Genomic DNA, 22,359 nt, shown 5'->3' with positions numbered 1-22,359 from the left:
TTGAATTTATTTTCTTATGATTCGCTTACTTTAAATAGGGCTAACTTAACACTATAATAACTGCTAACTCATAGCATATAAAAAGACATTCACAGGAAGTTATTATGTCCGTATAGTCTAGTGTATTCTCATTAAGATAGGATTGTCACCGACTGCAAATAAATAATCAACGTGCTCCATTCGTTTTTGACCACGAGAGGGCGCCATAAAATCATATTCTTTACACAGGACGTCAGATAATCTAACAATGGAATCGAGACCATAACCAGGCTGAGCGAAACAACAGCACTCTCAAAGTGAAGAAGACAAGACAGCATTGTTTTAACAGGAAGGCTACTTTCATCCACTACATGATGAGGTCGGAGTCATCTTGAGGATCAGCTGAATTCTTCCAGATATGTGTAAGTGATACATGCTGAATTAAATATCCTACTGAAGCTTAGCTTTCATTCTGTTTTTGTATATATATATATATATATATATATATATATATATATATATATATATATATATGTATTTATTCTTTGCACTTAATTTTATTAAATAGCATAATTCAATAATATATGTACAGTGACTGTAAAATGTGAAAAACACATTTTCCAAAGGTGATTTATTAATTTGAAATTGATGTGTATGTGTTTAGTTTTTTATTGTATTTTTAATTTTAGTATGAAAGTTTATGTTATGCTGTGTGGTTACAGGGCATTGTTGCTTTCTATATCATCTCTTAATTGTATGATATTTTAGGTTGTTGCTGTTTTTATTTTTTCATTTCTCATCTTCCACTGAACTGTATCACTTCTTCTCTTGTGATAGTACCATGTATATGTTCTAAGAAGGAACTGATTCACCAAAGATCTTGGACATTGAATGTGTGTGACATTCACCCCTGCGTTGGCTCAGGTAGACTTCAGGAACATAAGGCCATGGTATTTTAGAGAAGTGGACCAAGCTAAAAGAAGACAACTCTGCTCTTGTAGTCTTCTGGTCCTCTCTGGATTAGATTGATGCTGTTTGCTAATGTAAACATGCTGTGTGATGAAAATCCATCAGAAAAGGCGAAATCTGGGGGACAGCAGCCAGGGATCTTCTGTTTGGACCCATCTTTTATTTACACAAGAAAAACCTTCAGGGATCCAAACATTTAGATACAAAACATGATCCCAAGATAGAAGTTCTGGGTACCATCCTAAACTACTTGGAAGCTACTTGTGGTGATACTTCATAACAGCTGATTTTGGAAATATTTACGTGGTTGTGGAAGATCATCAACTCTTATTGAAGAACACTTAGCGTTTGGAGCTGTGACGTACAGTGGCTTCTTGATCAGACCACACCTGAAGCATATGGTCAATTTCTTCTTTACAGAGGACATACAACCTATTTTTCACTTTGCTTTAAAAACAGATTTTAAATGCGGAAGTCTATATAGTCTTTTACTGTTCAAGTGGGAATACGACCAGATGCATTATAATTTCGATTAACTTTCAATGGGTCAATTGCGTAAAGGAATTTTGTCAGCGGTTGTCACGTAGATAACATCAGCTTTGGGAACAAACTACTTAAATGATTTTAAGAAGTAAAAACTTGTTTAAAGAAGAAGTAGGTAGCAAATTAAGGAATGGTTTAAAATCAAACCTCTGTATGACAAGCAAGAAGAATGTAAACGTACAGTCAAACTCTGAAGAGGGTCAAGTGTGCGAAATTATAATCGATGAAACAGATACCTCGACAAGGCAAGATCTTCTGATGGCACTTTAATGAGGGATCCATGTTTAGGTATTCCAGGTACAGTATTGTCAGCTCTGATATATGATGTGTACAAGAACATCTGCTATAATGGTCAAAGTCAATAATTAAACGATGCAAAGTGTGACTTTAAAACCATCTGCAGCATCTAAAGCAGCATAAAATAAATAAATAAAAGATGCAGTGACATTAATTCTGTGTGATACATTTAGGGCTGCTTTGTCCAGTCTACAGTGCCCTAGTTATGCAGACCATAATAATGAAGCTTAAGATGTGGTCTTTTAATGGTTTAAAACAAATCAAGTTCTCCAGGAGCTTATAATAAGCATATTCAGAGGCTTAATTAGAGTTACCAATATACAAACCTACTGAGCTGCAAATATATGATTGTTAATATGCAAGATATATATATATATATATATATATATATATATATATATATATATATTATTGTGAGAAAAGGGACTTTTTCAGTATGTGTATAAATATAGGGCCAATTAAGTTATCATATCATATACACTGTGAAAGATTATTGTTAACAGTTAGAGCCCTGCTGATTTTTGTAGAGAAATTGTTAAAGCAACTACTTTAGGGCATATGCTAGATCAAGTCCCAGTAAATAATATTGATTCACTGTGTTTTTATTATGTTAAGATACTAACATGTCTATGAAGGAAGCGACCAGACCTCATTTGTAGAGAAAAGTATTTTGAACCACTGTAGTGGAATCAATTCAACCATCCATCACAATATTACAAATATTTCAATAACCAATTCTTGGTGGAATTAAAACATCTTAGAACAGTAAAAAGTATGACGTTTCAGAAGAAAATATAAAAATCAATATGTAATTATTTTGCTACACAGTCTACAATCAGCAAATTCCAACTGTCATCATTTCATTGTAGGACCTGGTTTTCTACCCTTGAAACATTTGAATTATATAATACATGTCACTACGGAGAATTAATCTTACAGTATTGAACGATCCTGAAATACATGAATATCCCAGATGATTACAGATTTAATTTACATTTGTAAAGAACACCACAAGGCAGTGAAAGGGACGCTGAGCAGACTGAAAATGGCCATGTGCTAAATCATTTTTATGATTTAGAAAAAAGAATACATCTTGCAGTATTTGTACTGTGTGTGCTTGAATAATTCAAATATTACATAACTAAAAGCTCTAGTCACAGCCTTAGTATTTAAAAAAAACGTCACCAAGCATTAACTGTGTACAAAACAGCTACAAACCAATGTATAAACTCTTAAGAAAGAAAATGTAACTAAAAATGTAATAAATAAGAGCATTATCATAAGATAAATAGACTCACTTTATGTAAACAGAGGCTTAACTAGTTAAAAAATGCTATAATTAATATGGGATATTCACATACACATCCCGACAACTGGATGGTAGATCAGCGATCAGGGGGTAAATGTATTAAACTGCGGTTTCTGCAAGTCGTCATTATTCGGCTACTTTGCAGGGCAAATTTAAAATGTCAATATCTTTAAAGGTAAAACTTTCCTTTAATGATATTGCCGTTTTAAATTTGCCCTGCAAAGTCGCAGAATATCGGCAACTTGAAAAGACCAGTTTAATACATTTACCCCAGATCTCTATCCAATTTAGCCACATACATAGTTGGTTACGTTTTGCAGATCAAGTCATTCAGAGATCAGGTACAGTGGCTGGATCACAAACGGCCCTAGCTTAGATTATAGTCATTGGCTGATGAGATAACACAATATGGCAGAAAAGAAACTCCGACATTGCCTTTGACATAACGCATAAAATGACACCTAGACAATTTGGTTGAAAGCTTTAATCTAATTAGAGCTACATACGTTACAAAATAAAAGTTAAGTATAACAGAGAACTATTACCAGTTGTAGTGCTGAACTTCTGTAAAATAGGAGAGATCGTAGATAACTGAGAAGATGTACTATAATAATGTGCAGCATAATCAATATACAGTTAAAATTTACAGTAGACATTTCAATAACTGTATTCAGTATCCAGTACCCACTACAGAATTCCATTTAACCTCAGTGGCTGACCTTTGTTCACTAGCCTAGAAAACAGAATGCCAAAGCAACACTGAAAGCAAAGTGAAAAAAATAAACTTAGTTAATCAATAACTTATTTTAAAATGTATCTAGGCACAGACACCATAGGTAAGGAAAAACTAAAGCAAGATTGTATATATTAATACTGAGTGACTTTCCCAAGTTCATCTTAAATAACATGACACTTTTAATTATTAATACATATAATGATTTTTAAGCTGCTGGCAACACACTTGAGAAATTCACTGCTTCTGTAATGTCTCTGTGAAGACAAGAATACACCAACTGGATTTTAAGGCAGGGAGCAATAGATTGTGTGCCCTTCTGCCACACAAACATTCATTTCCATTGGAAAATAAACATATGCCTAAATAAATAAATATTCATTCATTCATTCAAGCATTTGCCGCTACAAAATACCATTGGTTTGAAATTACAGCCTTTTGTTGACAATACCTGACAGCCTAAATAGGATAATTAAACTATCTTAGTCACAGAGGTTTTATAAATGATAGGGCTGCTCAACTGCTATTAAAATAAATGGCGGTCTTTTGTTAGTAACATACAGCAATTGCAGTGTACTTGTTGCACCTATACCATTTGTTAGCACTTAGCACTGGATTCACACTTTATTTCCATTTAGAAACACGAGGAACAATAACAATAATATGGACAACTTCGAGTTCAGGATTCCATTATCCATATGTTTGTAGGTTTCTGGATGATTTAAATGATCTCTCACTAATCTCTAATCTAAACAAACATGTCCTTTAAGCTTTAGGGTTTCTAATTACAGTCAGCTTTGTCTTAGGTTTATGTTAGTCTTGTATATATAGCTTCTACGGGCAGTATTAGGCTAGGGTTACTCTTGTAGTGGTACCAGTGATTTTTTCGTGTGTCATTTTTAGAGTTTCTCTAGTGACATGTTAGTACTATGCATTTTTATCACCTATAGTGACCTTTATACAGTAGATACTGTAAAAAACCCACATATGGTCTTGTCTTGTCTCCCACATCATTCTGGTTCACCTTGATGTCCATGCTATTGCTGACAGATGCTCTGATTTTTATGCAGGTGCGCCTGCTTGCATAATAGCCAAACTAAAACCAGAACCACCTGTGGCATGTCACAATGGCTTCAGACACACACAAAATAGGTGATTGCACCTTTTGAATGGAGAACCCCTTTAAATTAATTATCCAGTCATTATTAAATGCAGTGTTTAAATTTGATTACTTTTTAATCACAAACAGGTGGGCCCCAACTTATCAATAACTGAGTTACAGTCAAAACTGAGTCATATTTTTACCTGGCTATATTGATAGGCAAGCTTCTCCAATGCAGACCTAGGACTATAAGAAACACAGTTGGATAAGATATCAAATGTAATGATCTTTAGTGGTAGGGCTATGACAGTAAAAATTAGGTTTCATAACTAGGGAGAATGCTCACCAAGTGGACCATTCTATAGTGTTCATTTTATTAACCACTTAACCTAAAATGCAAGTTGCTTTACAGAGAGACCGACTACTTGCACAGGTATATACGCAAAGTTTTAAAAAATTAGATCTCTGAACGTTGCTTGTAGTATTATATTCTGGTAAGCAGATGAAATCAAATTATCAGTTGTTACAGGTAGCACAGTTCCTATAGAAATCTATCTATGATCGGCTCTGTTCACTGATTGAAACTGCTGGAAAGGGCCAGCAAAAACTGTTGTAGAGGATACATAGCTTTTATTGAGCCTTATGTATTTGTTAGTATGTGGTAGCATTTTGTGGTTCCTAGGCTCCTGTACACTTGAAACTGAAAGTAAAGGCACAAGTTCATATTAGTTGTGAACATGCCCAAAATAAACTACATTAAATTGAATTGATCTCAGAGTTCTTTCTTATGTAATAGAATAAAATGGTCAAACATATAATATAAAATCACATACCCGAGACACCACCTGTTATGCTAATAATACAACTGTCTTGTTAACTAAATTAATTAATGATTTTTTTTTTATTTGCAATATTAAAAACTTTTGTAGATATCAGAATAATAGCTAGTGTATACTACTGTTAAAAGAGATTGCCCACCTTGAAAACACCTCTCTTACCATCATCATTTATATAGCGCTACCAGTTCTGTACAGAGTATATTTGTCATTCACACCATTCAAGCATAGGGAGAACATACCAACTCCACACAGATAAGGTCCTGATTGGAAATCAAAGTTAGGACCCCAACTGTCATGGGGAAGCCACTAAGGTATTACTTCCCTGACCAGTATTACCTTTAACTGTTTTCAAGTTCATCTAAGCTTCAAAGAAATGTGCAAAAATGTGTCCCATATTGTCTATGCCATTTTGTAATGTCATGTGCCTATTTCTGTGCAAAAGCACTCACATGAATCAAGATGGTTTTGTCTACAAGGGGTGCTTTACTTTCACTGGGACAGCTTGTGCACCGACCAGATCACATTTGTTGGGTATAAGTGCATTTATATGTACACAGTTACCCATGAAATACAAAGTATTCAAACACACAAAAGCGATGCATGTAATAAAGACCCAATGTCACCTGACTCTCTTGATTCATTTAAGACATAAATGAAGCCAGAATGAGCAAATAAAAAAATAAAAATAATGAAGGGAACTGAAAGGGGTGGTCCTAAAGTGGTAATAAGCTGGAGGCTTAAGTGAGGTTTTTATTTTTACCATGCACATTCCAGCTGGACGGAGCAATTCCCAGAAATAGTATTTGGCTGTAAGGTTTCTGGACAGAACGCTGCACCTGATTGGATGTATCAGATCATCGGGTGAGAGCACTGTCTTTAGGACTGCCTTTAATTTCACCAGCGAATTACAATGAGATTCTTTAGTGATGTTACTGATTTCTATAGTTTTCACAGCACTTTGAGTTCAGTGGGAGAAAAACAACAATATATGAAAATATTTTAAGTCAAAAACAATGAGACTTATTCCCTTGGCAGAGCCAGATAAGAAGTTTAATCCTAGTTTTCTGGCACAAATTATATGTTATCTGGATATTTTTGTCAATGTCCCTCTTGGGGATCATCAATCAAAGAGTCTAAGCTTTAAACAGAATATTTCCACAATCTGTGTCTTTAAGCGCCAGTAAAAATATTTCACTTACTATAAAAACCCTCCAGCCTACATGATCTATTTATATTATTATTTGTGTTAGTAAGTACAAATGCCCAGAGATCTTTTAGTTTAAGGGAAATGGGTAAAAGTTCTTTGTACAGTATGAATGACTGCAGTATGTTGTCTCCAACCTTCCTCCGCAGGTAGGGGCTGCAACCATGATTCTTGACTGATTGAACATCATTGATAATGTAAGCAGGAATTTTTAGGGAAAGTAGTATTAATAATTACAATTTAATTAGTGTTTAATTTATTATTGTTAAATTAGGAGTGGGTGGTTAATGGTACTCTCAGTAAAGGGTGTGCATAGGTATCTGATTGATATGTGGGGCAAGTTGGGGGCTTGAATGACTTTTAGTGAAGTCTTATGTGAATTGTGGCGTACATGTAGAATCAAGGAGCATGTAGGGCATTTGGGGGTTAAGGTAGCGTTGTATGGTATGTTCAAGGCATGAGTGGCATGTCGGAGGTATTGGTGGAATGTGGAAAAATTTAGAGACAAGTGAATGGCTGCTGTAGGTGCTGGAGGTCATTTTGGGGAAAGTTTATATTAATGAGATTAAGGGTAATGTGCAGCCCTTTTGAAGGTTAGATGGACACACATGCAGCCCTTGAAGAACATCATGTTGCCTGTCACTGCCTTATAATGTGGGTTATGCAGCTGGGCTATTTAACACACCACAGACTTGGGAAAAACTGCTGCATGCAGTTCACCCTACATGGGAGTGCTGCTTTAATATATCATTATTTTCCACCAGAAGAAAGCAGCAATGCTCATTAGAAGATTGTAAAACTAATCAAATTGTCAATTGACGGAATTGAATTTTCAATAAACCTGTATGGAGTTCCTTTCTGTTGACATTTGTGTGTTTGCTACAGGACATCTCTGTGCTCTGTGTAATTTTATTTATTTAGTAGAATGTAAGACTGATGGGTGTTGACAGGCTGTTGACTAGGATGAAAGTTGATTATTGAGTATGGTTCAAACCTTTTTGTTATATCAGCAATCGGCCTAATCTAGTAGTCTTGGCATAAATGATACCAATACTGCTTTCTAAACTAACTTAATATCAGTGCAATATCTGTATGATAGAAGCCATAATATTGTCACCAGTTCTGACAGCTCCATATAGGTCAACTCTGGATGTCAACTAAAGAGAGGGGGTATTTTATGATGAGCTATGCATGCACAGCATTATTAAATAGGGTGTCATTGCCCCTTTTCTTTTGCATGGTTTTGTGTCTTTGGGCTAGATTTACTAAGCTGAGGGTTTGAAAAAGTGGGGATGTTGCCTATAGCAACCAATCAGATTCTAGCTTTCATTTATATAGTACTTTCTACAAAATGACAGCTAGAATCTGATTGGTTGCTATAGACAACAACCCCACTTTTTCAAACACGCAGCTTAGTAAATCTAGCCCTTTGTTTGGAGGCAGATGCACAGAGAGGTATATTTGCAAAAAGTGGCTGCCAATTGAGGTATCTTGATGGAATACATGCCTGTCACACAATCAGGGGTATCTGTACAATAATTACAGCAATACTTCCCTCAGCCCATCCACATTACACCAACACAACACTCAGCCCCTCCACATTGCATCTGTACACCCTCAGGCTTTCCACATTACACCAATACTACCCTCTGTTCCACCACCTTACATAAATACCACCTTTAGCCCCTCCACATTACACAAATGCCACAACAATACCCTTCAGCCCCTCCACATTACACCAATACCACCCTTGCTGTTACACCACACAACACTCAGCCCCTTCACATTACAGCAATACCCCCCTCAGTCTCTCTACATTGCACCAATACAAGCCTCAGCCCTTCCACATTACACAAACACAACACATTACCTGCACCATCCTCAGGTCCTCCATCATTACACCGATACTACCCTCAGCCCCTCCACATTACACCAATACTATGTCAGCTCCTCAATATAACACCAATACAATTCTCAGCCCCTTCACATACCACCAATACCACCATCAGCCCCTCCACATTACACCAAAACCACCCTCAGCCCCTCACGGTGCACCAATACCAAGCCAGCTCTCCACATTACATCAAAATCAACCCCACCACTCTCCCTACACATTGCATGAATAAAAATAAGATGGCTGGTTGCTGGGGACTGGTCAGCTACCAGGAAGCAGACTAATACTGGGGCCAACCATTGAAAAGTATGGCTGGCCCAAAGCAGATTAAAAATTAAGCGGCCTCACATTACACTGATATTATCCCACTCCTCTCCCCACACAGTACACCAAAACTACCCCTACCTCTCTTCCTACACATTACACCAAAACCATCCCCACCCTCTCCCCACACATTACTCCAGTAATAATCAGGTGTCTGGTGATACATATTTGCATAATTTTAAAGACTACTTTAAAAAATACAGGCATGAATAAAGCATACTATTTTGCATAGACACTCTCACTTAAAATTTGTTGATCCATACAGAGCCCATGACTACTTCTTTAATCAGTGAAACCCTGCACACACTTTTCAAAAATTAAAAGTGACATTTCTCCAAACTAAAAGAAGTTTGGTTGTTCTGAGCAGGCTTCCAATAGACATCCTTGAATTGAGTCATTGACATTAAGATCTTCAATCTGGAGAAAACAAATATTTTTTTTATCTTTACATATTGCAGCGATAAAAAACGTGTTTTCTCCACAATTTAATAATCTAACTTCCCCGGGACAGTACCAGCAACAATTGGCTGTCCTGCCGAGTTGTATATCCTGCTGCAAAAGCTATCGCTGTCCTGACTAACCCAATGTCCTGTATCTGTTAACACTGCCAGGAATCAGCACCCTGGACAGGTCACACTAGGTCTGATTTCAGAATGCTTGTGTTTAGTATCTGGATGCAGCCCTCTGGTACTGTATGGGTTAATTAACCTGGCAGTGTAAGGGTTGACTGTTCCCTTCCTTGAGCTCAGTCAGAGTGGTTAAGTAGCTGTGTTCTTGGACACTGGCATTGGAGGTGTATTTAGTGCTCTGGTAGTGGAAGAATAGAAGTCCTATGTAAAGGGTTCCGGCAGTGATCGTGTTAAGTTCTTCTATCTGAGTTCTGTGGCAACAAAGCGGATAAGTCTGTATGGCTCTGGCATTCAAAACACTCTTTCATGAGCAAAGCAAATTAATTACTATCGGGGGAAAGTAATGCAGAAAGACATGTCTGTATGAGATTGCAAGGGGAGGAGGAGTAGCTGATAGCTTGCCAAGGTGAAAGAAGATAGAGGTGAGTTGCCTCTTCTCTGTTTCTCCTCCGGTGGTGGTCTGAGCAGTAGAATTTTATGTAGAACGCTATGCTCTTTACCACAGATAGAGTGAACTGCCAGAGATAAAAAAAAATCATAGCATTGCGACTTGAAAATTTTTCCATTTTTACTGTCCCCAAAGAGTTCTAGGGGTTTCGGCGATAGTCAGTAAAAATGGGGTTAATCCTTTGATCAGTTTCATGAAGTGAAAAATAAATCTGTCTGCATCGAAAAAGTGCAGTTTTTGCTGGAGTTTATGTTTATCACACAATAATAAATAGACTCATGATATTATGGGAGTATTTTACAAACCACATTTTCAGCATGGTTGTGGTAATTGAGGAAAGTAGTTCAAAAGGAAAAAAAGAAACACCGTTTCCTGAAGATTCCCTTGAGAAATCAAATGCCTGAAACTTCAATGAAGCATATGACCAACTCTACTTCTCTATCTTTATATGAAACTGAACATTAAATGGGAAGCAACACATCCTAAATAAGGCAAGGTTTTTAACACTCAATTAGCTAGGAAATTAAGCATATTATACACACTGCGCCTCAGTTAGAGTTAAATGTAAATTCAGCTGAAGATTGGTTCCTGGGGAATCCATGTTGCAATGCAAGGGGTGCAAATGCAATTTCTTGGCACGCAGGGAACATTTTTGCAGTGTAGCACACACATACTGGACAGCTGTAATTTAGAGTTGTGCTAGGATGTGCCCACTCTGTAAATCTGTCTGCTCCCTTTGTAATTTTCCCCATCTACACTGGGCAACATGGCTTTGTCATGATGGATTTCCTATAGGCTTTATTTGCTTAGCTCACAGCTGTAAATTACACCTAACCAAGTCATAAGCACAAAAAAAGCTTTTGAACATTTGTTTTGATAACGAAAAAAGGAATTCGCTGTTTGATTTGATTTAAATAAAAAACCCTCCCTCTATACAGCAGATATAATCTTCCATCTCGCATGCGAAAGAAAGTAGCAAAACATTAATCCTAAATATATACATACACAAAATCATATAATTTACACCCAATCAATGAAGAAATCACCTATCAGCTTCAGAGTTTAATCGCAATCATCCAATCGGAAGTGGTTAGCTAGTGCGGTCGACTAGCATCATCATCATAATCAGCGTATTTTTGCACTAGCCCCCAGGCACCCACAAGTGCCACGGGCATAGGTGTCTCTGTTGCGATCTGCCTCAGCTCACAATTTCGTGAACACACAATTTTTGTACTCAGTCTGCGTTTGCATGCCTCTTCACTCCCCTATTCCACCTAAAGAGGCACTAGTACCAAATCTGTATACCAACACATTTGCTTATTTTAAGCTAAGTATATGGACGTATGCCAAACTCAGCATGAGCCCCAAAGTATCCTCGCTATCCTGTCCCTTCTCACACTGTCAGTCTTCTCCATATTAATACAGTGATTGCAGGATGAGTGCAGGTGAATGCTGTCCCCTGGCACCTCTTCCTGCAATTAAGTACTGTCCAGCTCATCTGGTGTGCGCAGTGGCAAAGGTGAGGTGGAGATTTACATAGCAAGGGCTGCTTCTTTCTTCATAATGTAGACGTGAAAATCCCTTTAACAGGAATGAATACATATTTTAATCTTAAACAGAATCCATAAATACATTTCTAACGCACATAGGATTTTATTTACCAAACACTGAAAAGCTCTATCTCCAGGAAAAACTGTGTTTTTTTAGATAGGGCTTTTAATTATTTTGCCCAATCTATCAAGGGTTTAACACAGGCAATTACACTGCTATCACCGGACATAACCCCCTGCTTTCTCCCAGCGAGAAGGATCGCTTCAGGACATATATCACAGCACTCCTTCTTCTGCTCTAGCCACTTCAGAAAGGTGATAGCAGGAGAAAATCAATGAAAAAATGCTTTATTATTAAATTAAGCAATTTTTAATTGACAATTCTTTACAAATATTTTTTTTTTTGTTTGCAATATTTTTATTAGCAATTTTTAAAGATTTTATTTTTGTTACTTAGTAGAACTGAAAGCCCAGGTCTGGACTTTGAGTTCCACTGCACACGTGAGAACCAGCTAGCCAGGTCATGCATGCTTACTTCCGCTGACAATGGCGCAGTAAAGCGGTAAGTTAAGCTGGCCGGTATCAATGAGGCAGCTGAGTATTGCTCATAAATTGTGTTGATAACCAATTCTTTTAGTGCTGTTATAAGTGTTGAAAGAAAATAATAATTATTTAAACATATTGGTACTGTATAAGAATAGAATGGGTGGTATTCATACATATCGGGGGTCTATCTCTAAAATAAAAGGAACTGTATCATATCACAACTAATTATCTGTGAAATTCGATTCTAAATGTTCTTACAGGCAGGTTTATTATAATGTGCTGGGGCACTGCATGATCCCTTGAGAATCACTCTCGATGAAATTACAGGCGCAATTTACACTTTGCAAATATGCCCCACTCTGTCACTATATGTAATTTGATGTTACTTACGGTATTGCAGTCTCCATGGAACTCATTCAAAACTCATTCAAACGGCATTAAATGAGCCTTAAGTACAGTGTACATGTCCAGTAGGTCACAACTTTGTATCAGAGGTGATATGGCACAATACACAGCAGCTCTTAAGAGTGATATATTTATAATGGCTGCATGTGCATGGGTTTTCATTCCTTGGTGATGCCTGCAAGCTCTGATGTTAGGGGATGACGGTATAACATCAAAATGGTCCAAGGTTTCGTAGTTGCAAGATTTATTAAACATACAGTACATACTATGCATGAAAGAAAAAAAACTAGCACAGCTAAGACTAATAAACTGCTATTATATAAATGAAAATAATTATTTTCTTGGAATTTTTCCCTAAACTTGTTTTGCACAGATTAACTGTGTGACTTTTGATTTATTCAAAATTGACCTAACTCCACGAGACATGACAAAAGCTAGTATTACACTTGACCTATGGGAGCATGGATTAACAGCAAAGTAATTATCAGCATCTGGTGGGGGCAGAGATTTTTGTGACAAGAATTAAATCATCCAGTACCTGTCACGATAAACCTGCCCCTGCATCGAGAGCTGTTAAGTGATTAGTCATGACTAATAAGAGGGTAGGAACAGAAAGCTCACAGTGCTTTGAGACTATAATCTGCTAAATAAGGTACACAAAACACTGGTTATGTAACACTTATAGTGGAATATATTTTCCTTTTCATATAATATATTGATCCATTTTAGGATATCTTATTCATGCTCTCTGAGGTAAATATCTACTGTCTGTAATCTTAAAAGGGTTTCCACTTATGTTTTTTTTAAATTGTACCTATCCCCAGCCCTTCCTGCAGTCCTGTGCTGACCTCTTTTGGTTTCTGCACAGATTCCAGGATATTAACCCCTGTAAGTACAACATCTTACTGCCAGGACCCCTAGAGCTGTGCGTGGTTACAAGCTAACTATAGTGTTCTTTACAAAATAAATGCTGTCCTTATAATGTATATTTAATTCCCTTTGTGGCTCTTTTATCAGGTATTTTAAGATAACATGACTCACCTTTTATGAATACAACAGAGATAAACTGCTGTATACATACTAAATCCATTTGTTGTTTGTTTATATGAGAAATAAAACTGATTGTTATGTATCCCTTTTACATTTTCATGTAGTTGCTTTTAGTTTCTACATCCTGAAACTTTAAGTTCAGAAAATGTTGCAAAACTGATATTTTAACTTTCAGTTTATGAGTCTACTAATCTACTCTATAACATGGATTGCCCTAGATTTCTAGAAGAGTTCTTAATTATACAACCGTTGCCGGTTAAGAAACTTTTAATGAGGGAAGAAGCACATTGAAGGGTAGGTTGTGAGGACAAATCATTATTATGATACTCGTCATATTGACATTTTGTCCTAAATATTGTACCACTTAAAAGACAGCAACAGAACATGATGTTATTTATGTGATACTAGCAGGGTCATCCAGGGTTGCGCAGGTCCGACTTGTAATGTGTAACAGTTTTCATATATTAGCAAATTATTTGGTAAATAGACCGAAAAGGCTATTTATAAAATAAGATTCCCACTGTAATCCCACATGCACCCTGTGCCCTCCTTCCTCCTGGGCACAAAATAAGTTGCAGGGCTTCAATCCAATGACATGAAAGGTTGTAATAATGTATAGCTGTTCATGACTTGGCTATTTCTAAAGTACTGTATAATAAATTAATGCGCTCAAATTGCCTAGAACATATCTATAATGTAAATGGTAACTATTGGTAGAATTAGATAGTTGACATGAAATAGTGCAGAATGGTAAAAAACAGTGAATTTAATTAGCATAAATAAACAATTCCAGAAAAAAAGGGGAATGAATATTTTCAACAATAATTGGATTTTGATACATGAGTACATACATTGCAAGTCGTGGACATGTAGTGTCTATGCCCTATTGTCCCTTTGGGTAAAGTATCTCCATGCATACTACGGTCATACCACCCTGGTGATGCCCAATCTCCGTCGACCTTGGAAGCCAAGCAGGTTGGAGTTGGCTTAGTACCGGGATGGGAGACCTCCCGGGAATATCCAGTACAGTAGTAGACATGTAGTAGATCTATCCCAATAGAGTGACAATTAGTGGCAGGACACGCCACCTCTCGCTTACCATGATGTAGTGTTTCCTTAAACCAGTATGTAGGAAATCTTTTACAATTTATACTTACCTTGAAAGGATGCCTCTTTATGTGTTTTAATGATGGCCAATATTGCCATTCATTTTATTTTGATATTCTTAACCTCATGTATATAAACATAGAAACTTATTAGAATCAGTTCATTCATTTATTTAAATTATCCTAACAGTTATTACTGTCATCATTTAGGCTAGCTAGTCATAGAGGTTTTTAAGCATCAGTCATGTATGTATCAGCCCTACATTTACAATAATTATTAGTATCATTCTGACTTGTTATCAGTCCAATTAAACATCTTAGTTTATGCAGAAATAAATGGAGTTTTACTATATGTTAGAACTAAACTGCAGGATTGAAAAAGTGGGGATGTTGCCTATAGCAAGCAATCAGATTCTGGCTGTCATTTATTTAGTACCTTCTACAAAATGACAGCTAGAATCTGATTGGTTGCTATAGGCAACATCTCCACTTTTACAATCCTGCAGTTTAGTAAATACACCCTCGTGAGTCCTATGCCAGTAACTCTAAGTAGATATTTGAAATCTGCATGCTCACTTCACTACTAAGAAGAGCTCCTGACTCTTTTATTTATACTTAACAATTTTCTAGACATTGCCAGCAAAACTTTAATAATGCTTGATATAAGTATTTTGGCACAATGTAAGATTACCGTATAATTTTCATTGCCCCAGTGGATAAAATGAAACCTTCACTATGATGCACATGCACTTCTCCCTCAGATTTATCAGATTATGATCAGTCGATCAGTGAAATTGAATAGATTCTACAGCGGAAGAACATTCTCAATTTAGCTGATGTAAACTGAAATATATATAAAAATAAATGAAGCTTCCATTTTGACAGAGTATGAATTAGTTATGTAAATAGCCATGGGGGTATATTTTCATTTTGTAGAATGTACAAATTAAATGATAACTCAAATCTGATAGTTGTTATAGGCAACATCTCCATCTCTTCTTCAAACCTGCAGTTTAGTAAATATATCCTATGGTGTTGTAGTGTATACATAGCCCTCCTTGAGATCGCAGTATAGTAAATAAAACAGGAGATGGTAAGACAGATACCACACACACTTTGAGGAAGGGTTGAATACTATATTAACCATTAATAGAATAGAAAAAGACTATCAAGGCTTAATGTGGGATATTTTTTTTCCTGTATCTGGATCAGGGATAAAGAAAGGTTCAACTTCAACTTCAATTTGTTTTTAATAGTGCATTTCTATGTTTTATTATTGGGTGGGGTGGCTTCTAAACCATGTTCTGACAATTTCCCACTGCATATATGATAAGCAATATCAGAAAAAAAGCATAATTCACAAATTCCCTCACTAGAGCCAGTGTTGAAATCAGATATAGTAGATCTTCTGAGAGTTTCAGCTTTAGAATCATAACGTCATAATTTGATCATTTAAACCCACAATGTTAAAATAAAGTCAGTGTTCACGTTTGCCCACAGGTCAGTCAGCACTAAAGGGGATAATTTGTTCTCTGGTCCACAGGCGGTCCTTCCAAGTGCACCTGTTATAATTTGTCTACAGAGCAGTGAGTCTAATTTATATGTATAGATATATACACTGTACTCAATTGAAGATTTGATGATTGAAGTTACTAATATGTTATAACTGTAATATTAATAAAGTGTTAATGATGTGTATAAAATAGACCACAAAATGAAGTTTTGTAGAATCATCTGTTTGCCAAACAAACAAAACAAAAATAATTACATTCAACAGAAGCAAGAAGGCAAGATTTTCACTAAATAAGGGGAGCCAAGATACATAGGGAAACAACCAACGAAAATACTATGTAAAAAAATATTCTCACGCTTTGATCATTGTTATATTCATGCATTTACAAATATACCCTTTAGACGTGAGTGCTGAAATAACATTTCTTGTCACGTTGTTTTAATGGCAATAAAAGCTACATTATAGCACTTAAGAATTTTCCTAGGAATGAAAATTGGAACTTTAGAATAGTGTAGGAAGGACGGTTATGAAAAGAGAAAAATAGTTATCTGCAAAAATAATAAAATATACTTTCTCCTCTCAACAGCCTGGTGAAAAGATCTTTCTGTAAAGTGACCAAAATAATAATAAGCAAGATAAACTGACCACATTGAAGCACTGATCTGCATAGCAAGATGTTTTGTGGCTGCTGAACTTGAAGATTCATTCAAAACAAAAGAAAACGAAACAGCGAATAGAAAGAGGCAGTCGAAATGATGCCAAGTGCACAAGATCAATAACCTTTTTTCCACTGCTGTGAGAAGTGCTTATTCCTTGGGATGCTGCACATGTCGATAATATAGCAGAATGTCAGTGATATAGGCTTTGTAGTATTTCAATGTCTTGCTGCTAGTGCAAGTATTGACTTAGCAATGGCTATTTATAGGCGTTGGCTTGTTGGTATGTCTTGTTATAAGTGACAGATGGTTGCATCAGGAATATTTTTCCAAATACTTTGGGAAAATTAAATCATGAGACAAGATGGGAACTTGACATAAGACTGCTATAGTAATTGACCAGTTCTAGCAATATCTCAGATTTCTAATATGATTTTCTTTTATAAGACAATATGACTTTAAATATCACCAGTATGGATGGAGAAATGTTATTTGCAGAAAAGGATTCATCCTTCCGCATCCTAACAGGCTGTTTCCTTTCTGTTCTAATACTTTCAACTCTTTTAGGAAACACTTTGGTCTGTGCAGCTGTCATCAGATTTCGCCATCTGAGGTCAAAGGTCACAAACTTTTTTGTGATCTCCTTAGCCGTGTCTGACCTTCTGGTTGCAATGTTGGTCATGCCTTGGAAAGCTATTGCAGAGATTGCTGGCTTCTGGCCCTTTGGTTCATTCTGTAATATATGGGTTGCATTTGATATAATGTGCTCAACAGCATCCATCTTGAACCTTTGTGTCATCAGCGTTGATAGGTACTGGGCCATTTCCAGCCCATTTAGATATGAAAGGAAAATGACCCCGAAAGTAGCCTTCATAATGATAAGTGTAGCATGGACCTTATCAGTCCTGATATCTTTCATTCCGGTGCAGCTTAATTGGCATAAAGCAAAAACAACCAGTTTTTTTGACCTAAACACTACCTTGCAAGGCAGCACAATGGACAATTGTGACTCCAGCCTAAACAGGACATACGCAATTTCTTCATCACTGATTAGTTTCTATATACCAGTGGCCATTATGATTGTAACCTATACACGGATATACAGGATAGCCGCTAAACAAATACGGCGTATCTCAGCTCTGGAAAGGGCAGCTGTGCATGCCAAGAACTGCCAAAACAGCACAGGCAATGGAAGTAGCATTGATTGCCAGCAACCTGAAAGCTCTTTGAAGACCTCATTTAAGAGAGAAACAAAAGTTCTGAAGACATTGTCGGTGATTATGGGGGTTTTTGTATGCTGCTGGTTGCCCTTTTTCATATTGAACTGTATGGTGCCATTTTGTGATCCGAGTGTTTCGATAAGTGATGCAGAACCGTTCTGCATCAGTTCCACCACATTTGACATTTTTGTGTGGTTTGGGTGGGCAAATTCTTCATTGAATCCCATCATATATGCTTTCAATGCTGATTTCCGCAAGGCTTTCTCAACGCTACTGGGCTGCTACAGACTCTGCCCTTCATCTAACAATGCTATTGAAACAGTCAGCATAAACAATAATGGGGCAGCGGTCTATTCATGTCAGCAGGAACCCAAAGGTTCAATTCCAAATGAGTGTAATTTAGTTTACCTGATCCCACATGCTATTATCTGCCCCGAAGAGGAGGTCTTGAAAAAAGAAGAGGAAAGCGGTTTCTCTAAAAGTTTGGACAAAATATCTCCTGCATTCTCTGGGATATTAGATTATGATGCAGAAGTCTCACTAGAAAAGATAAATCCTATCACACAAAATGGGCAGTCAAAAACCTAAAAAGACAGAAACAATGGTGTGGGCTAGATGGTTATTACACCATAAATGATGGCTTCTACTTGGACACCACTTCAGAACCTTGTTAGACAAGGTGTATGACTTTCAAATGGATTTCTAAAAAATAACTCCAATGTATTTTGTATAGTGTTTATTTTTGTGATGTTAACAGGGAAATAAGCTTATATATACAAGGCCATTTCACATGATGGTTCATACAGTGTATACTGTATTATGAGAATGTGTTTTTGTTTATTGTGCAGATGTTTGACAAAAAACAGAAGTCTTTCACTGAAAATGGACAAGAGTCATTAGAGTGTGCAAAAGTTTTGGCATGTAATGTAGGCAAAGTTGAACAGCTAGGAAAGAACATTAAACACTGGGGAAGGGACAGTAGACCAATCTACAGCAAATATGTTATGATTAATTTTGAAGGCAGAGCTACATAGGCAAAGTTCACTTGCAAAGGATTGCATATGAATTTGAATTCCTATCATATGTAGCAAGGTCCAGTTTTAATGACATTCACTGTTGCACTGACCAAAATTTTGTCCAGACACAACTTGTATCTAGCATTATGTTTCCGAGTTTTTGGATCCACACAGATCTATTGCTATAGGTTCATTATTTTATTTTATGGTTTTTAAGAAAATACATTAGCATAATTATTTTTATGTTTTTATGTGCTTGCAACCAAATTTATGTAATATGTTTTGCTATATGCACATGTAGTGATTTTACAGAAAGTTTATTGCATTTAAATCATTTAATATTTGATATTTATTTACTGTTATTTTGACCTTAGTGATACTGTACAACTTGGGAACACTTTGCCTTCAGGAATAAAGCAAACATTGGTATTGATTAATGTATACAGCTAAATACAGTGGAGGCTGCCATTTAGTACCAGTATTCCTGTGAAGGCAGCCAATCAGATCCAGGGGAGGGCTGGCAAACTTCAGCCTGGGGGGGCAAGACTCGACTCAGCAGCCTATTTTAAAGGAAAAAAAATGCAGGTGACCCAGCCCATGGTAGCATTATGTCACCGGCCCGGGGAACAGATGCCCCCCTGCCACCCAGCCCAGCCTGCCCCTCATCAGATCATTAGGAAACAGTGCCTTGTAAATATTAATGAGGCCATAAGTAATAGTCGTTACGTTTCTCAGTGATGTCGCTGGTTCCTAGTGAATTGACTGCATTCTCATGGGTATTTGTCCAAACTTTTTATACACTACAGGTGCTCTTCAGGCTCTTTGTTTCTATTGATAATGGTTATGTTGTAAGGAAACAAATTGCCCTGCCTATTTTCAAATGTACACAAAATACATGAGATGCTAACAGTAGAAAAAAAACATTATATTTTTGTTAGGAGATAAGTTTTTTCACTAAACTTTAAATAAATTACTGCCAAACTGTTGGACACTTCTCTGACTCTCGCCCTAAATACGTCAAGGAACATAAAAGGTACAATTAATAACTAGGTTGTGACAAGTTTACCATGATGGATTGTGTAAAGTATTACGTAAATGCCTTTATAATTTCCTGTTTGCGGAATAACGGAGCCTTATTTTAAGAGTGGATATTTTTTTAATGATCACAGAAAGATTATTGTAAGCATATACTAATATTATTTATTATGTTAAAGTAATATTTTTGAGAGATAAAATTAAACTCTATATAAAGATTTACATTTATTTAGCTTATTTTAAACTATTCAGTTTGTTACAGTTGTCTAATGTTTCAATTTTGCATACAGTATAGTACATTTGATATTTAATAGGTAAGAAATCATTTGTTCAATTACTCCATCTGTACTTCTTTGACCTGCACTAGACTTCATCTAAGTATATACAGTAGCTTTATCAATGGTGTCTCATTACTGGAAATCAATGGTACAAATTTAGTTGTGGTGTAATTCTTTCTAATCCCATTAGAAATCTGTGTGCAGCACGGTTAGGAATTTACAATGCTGAAACAGCAGTTATTTACCTTTATCTACATCTCAGCTTTGTCAGCTGATTACAGTAATATTCCTGTAGATTTTACTTATTGGCGAGTTGTGTAAACATTTGCTCACTCCATGAGTCTTTACACATTAATAATATCACACATCTGTGAGATAGAAAACCACAGATTTGTTTAAAATAAACCTCTCAACCTTATACAAAACAACATGAGTAAATCTGTTTGGGGGTCTATTTATCAAATTGAAGGCAGGCGATAGCAAAGATTTTCTATCGCTGCTATATCTTGTCTCTCATTAATTCATCAATAACATTTGACGGGACAGCTGAGCTCCCTGGCTATACAGGCTGGTGAGTGATAAGACTTCTCTTACTGCAGTGCATGGTCTCACAGCAATAGCCAGTGCTAGAAAATTATCAATTTAGCAGGATCTTGATAAACAGACTCCAATGTGTACTACCTTTCCAGGTCATTGCTGAAGTTCAATGTATGTTGCATTTCCAATTTTTTTTTTTTACAAACGCACATAAACTGCACATGCTAAAGCCCTCCTGACTCATTGTGAGGCAATGATTCCTGGGCTAAATCAATATGACTTGACTGATGAATTTGGTTTATGTCACTAGTTTCAAGTGATTTGAGAAAATGCATCTCTAATATTGGTTTAGCCCATATAATGTGTGATTTCTCTGTACGTAGACAAAACATAAATTTTTGTCTCATAAACTCCAGTAATCATTATTGCTGTATGTTTTATGGTATGCAATAATACACTAAGACAAAAGGTACTATATTCATAGGTAATGTAAAGGGGCATCTACATCCCTTATTGGAAGGGAGCTTCAGTATCTAAGAGATATTTTTTATATTACTGGTCATGCAAGTATTATTAGTTTCTTATTATTGATGACTTATGTGTTGAAAACCATAGGTGTCATTTCATATAACACTGACAAAACAATATGACTGCTCCAAGATTTATTTTTTTATATTTACAGATAAATTTGTTTCCCTGACTTTATAGGATTGTCCAAATATTGATAATATATAAAATGTAAAATGAACCAGTGTTTGCCCCAAATAATGACTGCACATCTTTTGCTACTAAAATGTTGTCTGCAAAAGAGCCAGTTTCTCTTTTCTGCAAGGGATATATGCTATCTGTTGACACTCAACCGTGTAAGTTGTGATTACAAGAAAATGTTTTCATGCTAACTTGGACATTGGATAGCGCTGCGAATAATATCTTATCTTAGCTCAGCAGAGCAAGCGGAAGCCTGATATTTATAAAATGCTCCTTCTTGTATTTACATGAATGCATATACATTTGGATTCATGTTCAGAATAGTGTGCCATCAAAGTTTTTTTGAATATGTAAAGAAGGGGAAAGAAAGAACATTATTTGTATAGTAAATTTGTAAAACGTAAAAGTTAACAGAATTAGATTTTCATTTCAGTGAACGAAAAAAAACAAAAAATACATTTACGTCATG

The 22,359-nt window shown here is 36.2% G+C and overlaps 1 protein-coding gene across 1 annotated transcript; it reads left to right on the top strand.

Annotated features, from left to right (window-relative positions):
- Positions 1 to 279: 279 nt before the first annotated feature.
- On the top strand, positions 280 to 20,512 carry DRD1 (dopamine receptor D1). The gene is made up of 3 exons (XM_075209645.1): positions 280 to 401; positions 817 to 1,788; positions 17,027 to 20,512. Exon 3 carries the CDS (start codon positions 17,549 to 17,551, stop codon positions 18,902 to 18,904), a length of 1,356 nt encoding a protein of 451 aa, XP_075065746.1. The 5' UTR covers positions 280 to 401; positions 817 to 1,788; positions 17,027 to 17,548; the 3' UTR covers positions 18,905 to 20,512.
- Positions 20,513 to 22,359: the final 1,847 nt, after the last annotated feature.

This window comes from Mixophyes fleayi, chromosome 4, assembly GCF_038048845.1.
Source record: "Mixophyes fleayi isolate aMixFle1 chromosome 4, aMixFle1.hap1, whole genome shotgun sequence".
Taxonomy (NCBI): Eukaryota; Metazoa; Chordata; class Amphibia; order Anura; family Limnodynastidae; genus Mixophyes; species Mixophyes fleayi.
This window is presented reverse-complemented; position numbering and strand designations above follow the sequence as displayed.

What these genes read in the sequence shown, in the direction of transcription:
- DRD1 (XM_075209645.1), top strand. Translation starts at nt 17,549, where the DNA reads ATGACTTTAAATATCACCAGTATGGATGGAGAAATGTTATTTGCAGAA.